This window comes from Diabrotica undecimpunctata, chromosome 10, assembly GCF_040954645.1.
Source record: "Diabrotica undecimpunctata isolate CICGRU chromosome 10, icDiaUnde3, whole genome shotgun sequence".
Lineage (NCBI taxonomy): Eukaryota > Metazoa > Arthropoda > Insecta > Coleoptera > Chrysomelidae > Diabrotica > Diabrotica undecimpunctata.
The window spans coordinates 22,499,413-22,513,179 of NC_092812.1; the positions used below are offsets into that span (position 1 = coordinate 22,499,413).

The window sequence follows — 13,767 nt, forward strand, 5'->3', positions numbered from 1 at the left end:
TACTTGACTTAACAAAATATTTGAAATGAAAATTTTTTCCTGCTCGTGAACTATTTAGTGGACGTTTTCTTTTGACTGCTGATTTTTGTACCAATGCATACAGATATGAATTTTGAAGATCATAATTTTTTAAATTCCAAAAAGAGTCAAATATTTCTTTTCTTTCATCCTCTGTCAACAGCGTTAAACATTTCTTTGGACATCCACAATCAATATTTTCAAATTTTTTCTAATTTTTTATTATACCTCTTTTAGTTAAATACTCTTTACCGCTATTTCTTAACATTTTTCTTTTGTTGACTGCCCAATTTTCTTTATTGAGTGATCTTTTTCTAGCCTTAGCTGGTACAGGGTCTGCTTGAAGATTTTGCTGGTCATTATTATCATTTATATTTTCGTCATGACTTGAATCTGTACCTAAAACAAGGAGACAACACATTTAAAAGGTTGAGCAAGTATAGTTAGTTATAAAACTCAAAAAATAAACAAAATAGTTCCGTATTAGGCAATCCAGACCACGTGACCTCTGGTTGGCAAACAAAGGTTATTTTTGTGATTTTCCTAATAACTATACGTTATTTATCCTGTATGAATATTATTCGCTTCATTTTTGGAATTTTTATTGTATGTAGTTCAATAATATGCTTAAACCAAATGCTAAGGAAATTATTATTAGAAGCACCAGATGTTGGACAAAAACAAGCAAAATAGTATTTGTTTATTGTTGCTTTTCAAACAATGAATAAAACATATCTTTAAAACACTAAAAAACATTAACAAAAACAAGTAGATAAAGTTACGGACAGTTTTGTTGGTTTTGTGTGCCAACCAAATACAATGTTTAACAGGTCAATGGATTGCCTAATTCTTATTAATAACTTATATTTTAAGGTTATAAAAATAACTAAATGAACAACAACGAAACTTACCGGAAGTACTATTATTTTCTTCATTTGAAGGGTGATATTCGGAATCAGAATTACTAAAATCATCTGTATCCATCATAATATGCTATTATAATTCGTTTTGAAACAGTAAACATAAATTAATCAACGAAATGATACAATATGTAACATAACCTCTTGCAATTTTGCCACAATAAAAGTGAAGTATCTCCGGACTTACTTCATTATTATTGCGACTTGGGATTTACTTCACTTTTATAATGACATATTTACAGTTTAAGCTCTCGAATAAAACTAGTAACCCCATCTACATGTTGAAGGAGTAAGTTTTGGAGATGATTCGCTTTTATATTGAAAGATTATACTAAACGTGGTTGAATGATACAATAAAACAGTAAATAACAAAATATGGAGTTACACCACTTTTACAATGAACGACACACACACACACACACATATATATATATATATATATATATATATATATATATATATATATATATATATATATTCGTCTTCGTCTTCAAGCAGATCCAGATTTGATTTCTCTTCAGATGACAGTGCTAAGGATTCCGACTTTCAAAGTAAGGACGATTTACTAAAGAGTGACACTAATTCGGATGAAAATACTGTTAATTTAAGGCAGTTAACTTGTACAGCTATCAGTTATCGCTGGAGAAAATCCTTGTTTGAAAAGTTTCACCGAGAGAACACCAAAACTTAAGGTACTCATCTTATGAGTCTTATATAGCTCCTGCGGGTAGGAGGCGCCGACCTAGTACCAATGAGGTTCCGGAAGATAGTAGACGTCAAACAACAGTAAGCTATACCCTATTCAATGAAGATGAAGCCTTTGCTTAATTGTCTAAGAATACATTCATGAATACCTTTGCTGTAACAACGAAAAAGCTGGAAGTTCTTGTATATAAAAAGAAACTTTTTTTTCAGATAATAGGACGTTTCATAAAAAATCGCTATTATCAGAGGCTGATCACTGTCCTATAAAAGAGCACATTAATCAAATACCCTGCGATGTTGGTCATTATACGAGGGCAAAGTCCAGTTAAGAATACCTAAGTCAAGAGCGATATCCAGATTCTAAAATAGCATAAATTCTATTGATCTGTTTTTAAATGCGAATTTCCAAATTTATCTTTTCGACGACCTCGAATGGATACATGTCACACCTGTGATATATTGTACTGTAAAATCCGTATAAACAAGTCAGTCAAAATGTGAGCTAGAACTTCACAAAAGGAAAGCAGAAAAGGCAAGAGAACTACTCAAGCAAGATACAATAGATTCATAACAACCTGGTAGCAAGGTTTGCTGTTTAACCATGGATCTGGAACAAGTCATGTTTGTGCCAACGTTAGTTCACTCAGATATGTTCTACTTGTCACGGCTTTCCCGTTTCAGCTTTGGAATACATGTAGGGGACATAAATAATGCCTCCATGTTCCTGTGGTACGAAGGATTCTCGGGACGTGGCGCAAACGAAATTGCATCGTGCCTGCTACATGTCTTAAATAACTGCTTTACTAAAAAGAAGGACATCATTATTTGAAGCGACAACTGTGGTGGCCAAAATAAAAAAAAGTAATATGTTTGTGTTGATGTTTTTGATAAGCAGCCATATTTTCATGCCTTGTTACAGGGATTTGTCTCATATATGATCCAGATGTCCCAATAGAAAAACGGAAAAAACTATGAAAGCATTCGTACCGGAGGATTTGACCAACGTTATTACTTCCGCAAGATACACTCCACCTTTCGATGTCATCGACATGAATAGCTTTGATTTTTATAACATCAAAGAGGCTGCTGAGAAAATGTAAAATACCATTAAGTTTTTTTTTTCGTCTTTATAGAGGGAGGTCTGGAATCTTTAAAAGACATCTCAGTTTAGGACGCCGCCTAACTGACCTTAGTGCAGGATTCGTTCTTCTTACTCCCGGCGATAGTTCCCGAGGTACTTTCAAATGCCCTCTCGTCGCCAAGTCTACGCCGAACGTCTACCTGCTAAACCAGACCCTCCTCTGTTATCCAGCGATCCGGAAGCGGAATGTACGCTGTAAGGCCGGCATCACTTCCGAAGCACTACCTTTATTCATTCACTCTCCATTCATACACATCCACAATCCATTCATCAGCAAGGTAGCTCCCTGTCTCGTTCCAGGTAGTGCGTAAAAGACCTCATCGCTCCTAGTACGGCATCACTCCTAGACGGGCATTTCCTTCGTCCCCACACCTGTCTCTCTTTTCATTCTGTTCCTTTCTACTATCCATCTGTTGCAATCTAACATCGTATGTGTCACAGTGTCCGAGTGTCCACAGTATAGGCATTAATCTGTGTCATCCTTTCCGAATATAGAGAGGTAGGCCCTAAAACACCCGTGTCCTGCGAGGAAATGTGTCAGGAAATAATCCAGTCGCCTGTGGCCACATTCCACCCAATTTCTTATGTTCGGGATCAGCATTTTCGTCCACTGTGCCATATCTTCCGTGCTGTTCCACTCTTCTTGCCATCTTTCAATTGACCTTTTTCTTTCCTGTCTTCTCTCGGCCATAGTAAGGTTTGGGCCTCTTCTCTCATAAAGCCCTTTTCTTTCCACCGCCAAAACATGTAACGGAACACATCCCGTGATGGTCCACATTCTGCCGCAGACACAGTCCTGTAGGCGCATACCACTCGCAACAGACTTGTCCTATCCACTTGTGTCAAGAGTCTTCTAATAATAAATACCACTAAGTTACAAGTTAACCAATCAGTTAAAATACGTGTTGAAAAAGAGAATCCTATAAACATCAAAATCAACCATTCATTTTCAGAATTTGAATCATGGCAAGAAACTAACATTTTAAGAAAGAACAAGATGCTAAATGATTTAAAAAAAATTAAATTAGTGATAATGGAATACGAAAACAAAGTACCAGCGAATAAGAAGGCCTCCAATCAATGATACCATAGCTCAACAATCCTCAGCACCAACAGTTCTACAAAAATTTGTTAGGAGTGGTTGAAACTGCACAAGAAGACCCTGCTGACAAATAATGATATATTCCGTCCCGCTACTGAAGAAAAGTAAGGCAGGTAGGAAAAGTAGGAAAAGTAGTAGAAGGGCATTTAGCACCTTCCTATTAAAAAAGATAAAAAAAAAGAATTGTTTTCGTTTTGTTTCTTCATAATATTATACTTTTAGATTAAGTTTTCCATTTTGTTATATACAGATTTTTTGTATAAATAAACAAACAAAATTAATTCTTGAGTTTTCTTAACGTTTTTACTAAATATCTAAAAATGTTGGTTTTGGCACTTAGCTTATTTGAAACTTCCACTCTTCAATTGTTTGCAATTTTAGTCAAACCATTCCTCGTTTCTTTTGCTTGAGGTTTCGTCTAATGTTTCCCTTGCTGTATTGGTAATTTTTTATGGAATGGAATCTTGGACCTTGAATACGACATCAATGAAAAAACTGGAATGATTCGAGCTGTGGGTGTACAGAAGAATTCTGAAAATATCATGGACAGAACACGTCACAAAAAAAGAGGTTCTGGGAAGGATGAACAAAGAAATGGAAATTTTAAATACAATAAAAACAAGAAAATTAGAATATCTCGGACATATTACACGTGGAGAGAAATACACCTTGCTGCAACTGATTATGCAGGGAAAGATCCAAGGAAAGAGAAGCATAGGGAGGCGTAGAATGTCATGGCTGCGCAACCTGAGAGAGTGGTACGGATGTACATCAAATGAACTTTTCAGAGCAGCCGTCTCAAAAGTCCGAATGGCTATGATGATTGCCAACCTCCGCCGCGGAGATGGCACTTCAAGAAGAAGATTGGTAATTGTAGTTTGGATGATACTCCATTCGTCTTCGATGTTATTTTCTTCTCTTCATTTCTCCTTTATTTAGTATTAGCTTTATACTGGTACTGCTTGTACTGATTATTTTTGTTATGATTTTTAAACATATATGTGTACCATTTTCTTTGTTTGGCTCCTTTCTCTTTTTTCTCCAATTGAAAATAACTGTTATAGGTTATATAATTTTTTCATAATTTTATTTCAGGATTTTTTTTTAAAAAACTACTTATTTGGAATCAAAAATTTCAAAACAAAACAAAAAATGTAATTATTTATTATAATAGGCCTTTTTATCAGCCGCCATATTTTTTGAACAGATTTGACAGTGACGTATAATATTTATATTATATATCATATGTATAGATTATTTATTAAATAAATATGTTTTAATTAATAAAGAAATAACATTCACACAGGCGTCATAATAATAATCGATTAAAAAAATTGATCTGCTAATCGAGGCACTTGTTTCTTTATTTTCCTATTTCTTTAGTCACATGAACTTTATTGTTAGTTATATTACTAACCTAACCTAATATCATTGTTTACCAATAAATTGTTAAAAAAATGGCTGACACTATTTTTTGAAAAAAAGTCCTATTCATTGTGGTTTATTCTAGTGTAGAAAACATTTAGCAGCAAGATTTTATTTGGAAAAACAGAAACGAAAAAAAAAAAAATAATAATAATTGGTTTATTCTCACCAATACGCATATTACAATAAGTATTATTATTGGACAAATTCTTAATCCTAACAGTGATAACTTTCCTATTTATCTGCAGGAAAATAAAACTATCATCTGGGATTTATCCGCTCACGAAAAATAAATATATTCTAACGTGCTTTTTCCTCCGCCCTTTAGTGCTTTCCGTGGGTGTAAAAATTAAACGAGCCCTTTTGGATTTGTTTCTGTCAACCAATGTATCTTCCTTATCTACAAGTAAAAGATAGTAAGACGATCACAATTCAAGTGACAGAGAAAACTGTAAAGAGCCTCGGCCAATCTCGCAGATATCTACCAAGAAGATTAATTGTTTATTTCAGTGGCATTTAGTTATAACGGAACAGAACACTGGACAAATCCCTTCTTATCGATTACATTATCACGTCATGGCGAAAAAATCTAATGGGTTGAAGAATTGAAACAAAAAGTAGATACATTTTTTATGCTATGATTTTTTTGTATTTAAAAAGGGAGTTCCATGTCTTTTTCCTTTTAGTAAATATGTTTGCTCAAACCCGAATAGGTATAAAGATTTATATAAATGAAATATAATATTGATATATATATATATATATATATATATATATATATATATATATATATTATAATATAATATATAGAAGAATAACAAGGGGACGAAGTTTACATAAGGAATCAAGTTAAAACGGGAAAAAGTTAATAGAATTTGCTACACAGAACAAAATGAAAATAGCTAGCACACGTTTTGATCACAAAGAAATTCATAAGATAACATGACTTCTCAAGATGGAAAAATAAAAAATCAAATAGATCATGTCCTAATTGAAAGTAAACGTGATAAGGAAATAATCGATTGTAGGATTTACACAGGGGCAGATACCAACAGTGATCATACACTAATAATAGCCAAACTAAAACAAGAACTACCAATAATTCCAAAACCTGTTAGAGATAGATTAAATTACCAATTAGAGCGCCTTCAAGAGAAGCAGGTTGTAAACAGACAAGAGGAAGAAATAAATAAAAAGCTAGAGAATCCAATCAAATAGGATATAGAAGAAGAATGACAGACCATACAGACAGCCACGTCGGAAGCAGCGGAAAAGTGTATACTAAAAGAGCAAATAAAAAGACGGCAAGACTGGTTCTATGAAGAATGTAAGAATGCTTTGACAAGAGGAAACAGGGCAAAACTACAAAGAGATAAAGTAAATACCCAAAATACGATCGAAAACTATGTAGCAAGCAGAAGAGAAGTGAAAAGAATTTGCAGAAAAAAGAAAAGGGAACAGCTACAAAAGCAATTAAAAAACAAGAAGCCTACATAAACAAAGAGGTAAAGAATTTCTACCAAGAAGTTAAAAAGTCCAGAGAAACTAAAAAGAATAATCCACAGTATTGCAGAAACAAAGAAGGCTTACTTCTAGGAGAAACAACAGAAAAATTAAACAGATGGGCGGTATATTTCAAAGATCTATTAAATACCGACCAACAAGAGGAACTCGAGGGAAATGAGAATTGGCAAGAAGATGAAGAAGAGACGTGCGAGAAACCCACTTTGAATGAAGTCGGAGAAAGAAGAAGTGACCTAAAAAATAACAAAAGTGCAGGAGAAAGTGGTATCCCAGCTGAGATTTTTAAGAAAGGTGGCGAAAGATTGAAGGAAACGATATTTCACTTGACATTAATAATTTAGCAGAAGGAAGAAATAGCGCTCTATTTGACCTATCTATAAAAAAGGACACAAAGCGGGGTGCGAAAACTACAAAGGTGTATCACTATTAGAAGTAGTCTATAAAATACTTATAGACTTATATATTTATATATAAATATGATAACAAAGTGATTGGAGAATACCAGGTAGGTTTTAGACCAGGAAGAACAACTTCTGATCAAATAAGTATACGATACTAGTGCAAGAATGTCCGATGTGCAAAAGTAATACTATTTATTTATGTAAAAGGTGTAGAGTGCATCCACACCCCGAATGTTTCGAAAATTTTCACCTTAAAATTTAATTTACATTTAAGATACAATATGTTCCCTTATTAAAAATTATACTGTTGAAAATGAGAAAAAAAATCTCTTTGGTTGTAAATTAGTCTTAATTTATGTGTTTTTAATCCAATCTAATAAATTGTAAAATTTCTATTTGTTTATTGTATCGGACGTTAATCGGTTAATTCTGTAAATAGAATAAACTTACCTCAAATTTACTTTACTTACCTCAAAACTATTTTAAAGTTAATAATAAAGTCTATTTAATAAATAGACTTTATTAAATCGAATAAACCATATCTCTCATTCCCATTCTTTTTAAGAACGTAAATATATAGACCAGCGACATGTTGATCAGTTTACTGATGTTTCAAACTATTCAATAAACTTGTCTAACTATACGCTCGTGAATCACACCAATTTATATTGGTTACGGTGGCAAATTTTATAGAACTATCTTACTGCTCACTTATTTACATTGGCGAAGCATACACAATAAAAATGACCTAGGTAAGAATTTACTTCTGACATTTAACAATGTTGCCGTTAGCTCTTAGTTTAATTTGTAGATGAGTCACGTTTAATTAAAAATTGTCCGACTATAAATGTTGTTCAGAATAAAATCTATTTCTTATAGTTTTTTGCAGAAACTGTTGTGTATTTTTTACAAAGGTATTAGTATTTGTGCAATGATTGTATTTTAAGTAATATGAACTTAGTTTGCTACAAAGTGAACCCATACTGCTGCAAATTGGTCCGAGTGTAGCATTTGCTTGATCTATTTTCGGTACTCCATAAAGAGTTGGTGTCCTGTGGTAATGAGGTAACAATTCTTTTTTTGGTAGTCTGTCAAATAATACTTACACTTGACTAGAGTTCTATTTGTTTTGTTTTCCAAGGGTGTGGTTGAGTTATTCTGTATTTTAGTGTATGGTCCATTTCTGATGAGTTCTTAACTTTTCACCTGATATATATATATATATATATATATATATATATATATATATATATATATATGAATACAGTTATAGATGATATTAAATTTTAATATCTTATCTAGTGTATTTTTATATTGAATACTTATTAATATTATAGAATGATAATTTAAGAGTCATATTTAAATTTAGTATTTTTTTTTGTGTTTAACAAAGGTTAACATTTGTTCTGAAGACTTACAAAACCTAGGGCCAATCTTGTCGGAACAATAAACGGTTGTCCCACTTTATAAAAACACACCCTCTCTTTACATTTACATAAAAATATGCTCAATCTCTACCGCGTAGTCGGAGATACCGACTACCACGAATTTTTCTTATTTATTTCATCTCCGAGCTATTTCAAATTACGTAGGGTAAGTGTATCCTGTTTTCTCTTCGAAGGACTTTGCCGCGGACGAATTTTTTTTAAATAAAAAATGACAGGAAAATATTAAGTCTCGTGATATAACTTTTGACGGTGAGAACGCTCTGATGATGAACGGTATGTTAGTTTGAATATCTAATATTCATTTCTTTAATCCGGTTTTTTAACTTTATTTCAGCTGTCATATATATATATATATATATATATATATATATATATATATATATATATATATATATATATATATATATATATATATATACGTATATATATATACATATATATAATATATATGTATATATATATATATAAATATATATATATATATATATATACATATATATATATATATATATATATATATATATATATATATATATATATATATATATATATATATATATAATAGATACTGTGAAGTGAACCCAACAGGAAGAAGAGAGAGCTTCTAGAGTCTATACAAATAAAAAAAAATGATAAAAAAGATGTCAAAAATTTGAACAAAATATATTTTAACTTAATTTAAAAACACATAAAAAAACAATCTCAGAACGCCTATGATGTTAAAATAACTGATTGTTTAAACGATAAACTAACATCAATAAACAACACATTAGATTTAAAATACATTTTACATGTAATGACTTAGTGGGTATGTCCTATGTTTTTAATATAATTTTAATTGTGACGTCTATTTGTTAGTTCCGAATTTTTACATGCTTGGTAAGTCGAAAGTTTAACTTTTAAACCGTATTATGTATGTCATAAAATGTTTTTTTGGTCAATATTACTTCTTGAAAAAGGCATGGATTTCCTGCCGAAACGTCGAAAAAATATATGAAAATGTCTTAGTATAAATCAAAATTTTTTTATGAACCTAAGCCCAAGAAAATCCACTAAAAATATATATATATATATATATATATATATATATATATATATATATATATATATATATATATATATATCTAAATATGTTTTGGATGGGTTGGAGTCAATAAAAGGGGCTATTGGCTAACTATTTTTTATCTCGAGCTTTCAATTGTGTTTACAATTATTTTCAAGAGCTGCTAAAAAATACAAAATATCTTACAAAGTGGAACTAGAAAAAAATAAATTATATGAACTCATCAAATAAAATTGGTTTTATTAATAAATTGCTGCTAAACATATTTCAAAAAAACTAATTTTCTTATCTAATAAATGTTTCTTAAATTTTGTAATATAATTTGGGAAAACTTTTTTAACACAAAAACAATTGAATTTATAAATTCAATTATTTTTTTTTCTTACTCTTATATATATATATATATATATATATATATATATATATATATAATATATATATATATATATATATAATATATATATATATATATATATGTATATATATATATATATATATATATATATATATATATATATATATATATATATATATATATATATATATAATAGAGAGTTTCATCATTTAAAATAACTCTACACTATTGTTTATTTTTTTATTAAATTTCACCTTAACTTAGATTCGTTAATTCCGCAGCTCTTATACTATTGGAGAGTCACAGCTCATCAATACATTCAAAGACAAGAAATAAATGTTTTAAACTACAACTACAAACGTATGTTTGTGTTTATTTAGTTTCTAAATGGATTTGCCATTAACGTAACAATAAAACATGCACCTATTGAAAACACTCCAAGCGAGCGAATAAATAATAAATTAGGTTTAAGACAAGTGTATATCACTTCGAGGTAAAGATAAAACAAATAAAAACAAGCCAATAAGAATTTAGAAACCAGAAATACAGAAATAAAAAAATCTCATTCAATTCAATTTCTATTTTTATCATGGTTTATCGGTTAGAGATAGAGATTAGAAACATAATATATATATATATATATATATATATATAAGAAAAAGTAGTCCAAAGTTTTTTGACTAGTTTGGAAAAAATATATGTAAATACTTTTTTCTTTTTGGGTGTGGTAGTTAATAAAAAATAGAGCTTTGCTAAGGCGTACTATTTATTCTGAATCCAAGCTTTCGGTGGTTTTTTGCCACCTTTATCAAGGTCTATAAAGAAAATTACTATGTTGTAACAATTTGAATGGTGCAAAAAAGGCTATAAAAAACTATAAAAAACTTACCCAAATGTAAGATTCGTGGCATAAACAACAACGTTAAATAACATGATAATCTTCTTCTTCAAGTGCCATCTCCGCGGCGGAGGTCGGCAATCATCATAGCTATTCGAACTTTTGAGACGGCTGCTCTGAAAAGTTCATTTGATGTACATCCGTACCACTCTCTCAGGTTGCGCAGACATGACATTCTACGCCTCCCTATGCTTCTCTTTCCTTGGATCTTTCCCTGCATGATCAGTTGGAGCAAGGTGTATTTCTCTCCACGTGTAATATGTCCGAGATATTCCAATTTTTTTGTTTTTATTGAATTTAAAATTTCCATTTCTTTGTTCATTCTTCTCAGAACCTCTTTGTTTGTGACGTGTATTTTCAGAATTCTTCTGTACACCCACAGCTCAAATGATTCCAGTTTTTTCATTGATGTAGTATTCAAGGTCCAAGATTCCATTCCATAAAATAAGGTCGAAAAAACATAGCACCTCGCCAACCTAACTCTTAGTTCCAGTTTTAAATCTCTGGTACATAGAACTCTTCTCATTTTGTTGAAATTTGCTCTAGCCTTTTCTATTCTTATTTTTATCTCCTGATTGTAATCATTTGTGGAGTTAATCATTGTTCCCAGGTATGCATATTTGTCCACTTTGAGGAAGACTTTTCTCCTTGAGGAAGTCTTTAATATTTCTTTACAGGGTTCCAGTAGACAATCTTTTAGTCGATTCCAGTACTCGTCAATATCGTTGGTGTTTGTGTTCAATTTGTTGCAGTTCACATGCAGTTCATGTTGGAGGCATTCTTTTACTTTAGGTTCTTTAAGTTTTCTTGTGTCTATTGTAGGGATTCTTTGATGTCTTTTAATATTTTTAAGGGTGAGTGTAATTTTGGCTATAAGTGGATTGTGATCTGAGGCCACGTCTGATCCAGGATATGCTTTCACGGCTTTAACAGCATTACGGTATCTTTCATTGATCATAATGTAGTCTATCTGGTTCCTGACTACTTTCTCCGATATATCTGCGGGCGATCGCCATGTATACAGTCGTCTGTTTGGTAACATAAAAAATGTGTTTGTAATAATAAAGTTCTGCTCTTGACAGAATTGTAACAGACGGTCTCCTCTCTCGTTTCGATTTCCCAGACCATAGTTTCCTATACACTTTCCGCTTTGTCCCTTTCCAATCTTTGCATTGAGATCACCTAGGACTATCGTGATTTCTCTTGTTTTCGTTATTCTAAGTGCCTCTTCGATATCTCGATAAAATAATTCTACTTCTTCTTCGTCGGCATTCGCCGTAGGAGCATAAACTTGTATCAAATTCAGTTTGGCATGAGATGTCACTAACTTCAGTACCATTACTCTTTCTGAGATAGGGAAATAGCATTCCACCGCTCTATTAGATTTTTTATTAACTATTACTGCCACGCCGTGTCTGTGTTGGTTACTGACATGATAATACTGAGTTGCAATTTCCTGCGAAGCTCCATTTTAATTTGGCAGCATGTTCTCCTGCGTCTTTTACTTTGGTTTTGCTTCTAATCCATTTGTTTGTTTTTTGTCTATAAGTATCACCCCGAGCATTGATCTTTCCATCGCTCTTTGTACTTTTACTATTTTATCCATATTAGACTTGGTGAGTGTCCACTCTGTGAACCATACGTGAGATAGGGAGGATACACTGATCGTAAATTCTGGTTTTCAAATATTGTTCTATTTTAGTGCTTTTCAAGATCCAACTCAGTTTTCTAAATCCTGCCCATGCTAACCTTATTCTTCTGGTAGTTTCGCCAGTTTGATTTTCTTTGTTAACTTTCATTATCTGTTCCAAGTAGATGTATTCGCTTACTGTTTCTAAATTTATGTCGTTCAACGTTATTTCTCTAATGTTCGGTGTAAGACCTACTTTTTCCGAAGCTTGAAATAGTTGCGTCATCATGGTCTGTAGTTCTTCGAAACTTGTAGCGAATATTACAATGTAATCAGCGTATCTCAAATGACTCAGTTTTCTTCCATTAATATTTATTCCTTTATCTACCCAGTTAATGTCTTTGAACACGTCTTCCAGTCCAAGTGTGAATAGCTTTGGTGAGATAACATCTCCCTGGCGAACTCCTCTGTTGATTGGTATAGCTTTGGTTTTCGCATCTATTTATATTTTCATTGTAGCTTTCTTGTAAATATTATGTATGAGCATTCTGTATCGGGAGTATATCCTGCAGTTGTTCATAGCTCTCTCTATTGCCCAAAGTTCTATGGAGTCGAATGCCTTTTCATAATCAACGAATCCAATGTATAAGTTCAAGTGATATTCATTGGCTTTCTCTATTAGCGTTCTGACTGTAAGAAGATGATGCGCTGTACTGTAACCCTTTCGGAATCCTGCCTGCTCTACCGGTTGATAGCTATCGAGCTTCGGCTTTAACCTGTTAGTTATTACTCTCATAAACAGTTTGTACATTTGGGACAGCAGGAAGATTAGCCTATAGTTCTTCAGATCTCCCCTGTCTTCCTTTTTGAAGAGAAGTATTGTCAAACTTTCATTCCAATCATCTGGGACTTCTCCTCTAAGAAGATATTCGTTGAAAAAAATTTTCAATTCTTCGAGAATAATTTCACTCCCCTCCTTCAACATTTCTACAGGTATTCCATCTGGGCCCGGAGCCATATTGTTCTTTAGTTGTGCCATAGCTTGTTTTATTTCGAAGGATTCTATGTTAGGGAGTATTTTTGAGTTGACATTCGTTATCTTTCTCTTAAGATCTTCCTTTGCAGTGTTATGTGGGT

At 32.0% G+C, this 13,767-nt stretch overlaps 1 protein-coding gene across 3 annotated transcripts in view; it reads left to right on the plus strand.

Annotated features, from left to right (window-relative positions):
• LOC140452009 (lachesin-like) overlaps positions 1-13,767 on the plus strand; it is a 461,558-nt gene that overhangs the window by 26,632 nt on the left and 421,159 nt on the right. The window contains exon 1 of one of the 3 annotated variants that reach the window (XM_072546019.1): positions 9,323-9,563. The exons of the other annotated variants lie outside the window; for them this stretch is intronic. Coding sequence (XP_072402120.1) covers positions 9,557-9,563 — 7 coding nt within the window. The 5' untranslated portion in view covers positions 9,323-9,556. Of the gene's footprint in view, positions 1-9,322; positions 9,564-13,767 lie in introns of those variants that run through there. 3 annotated transcript variants of the gene reach the window in all.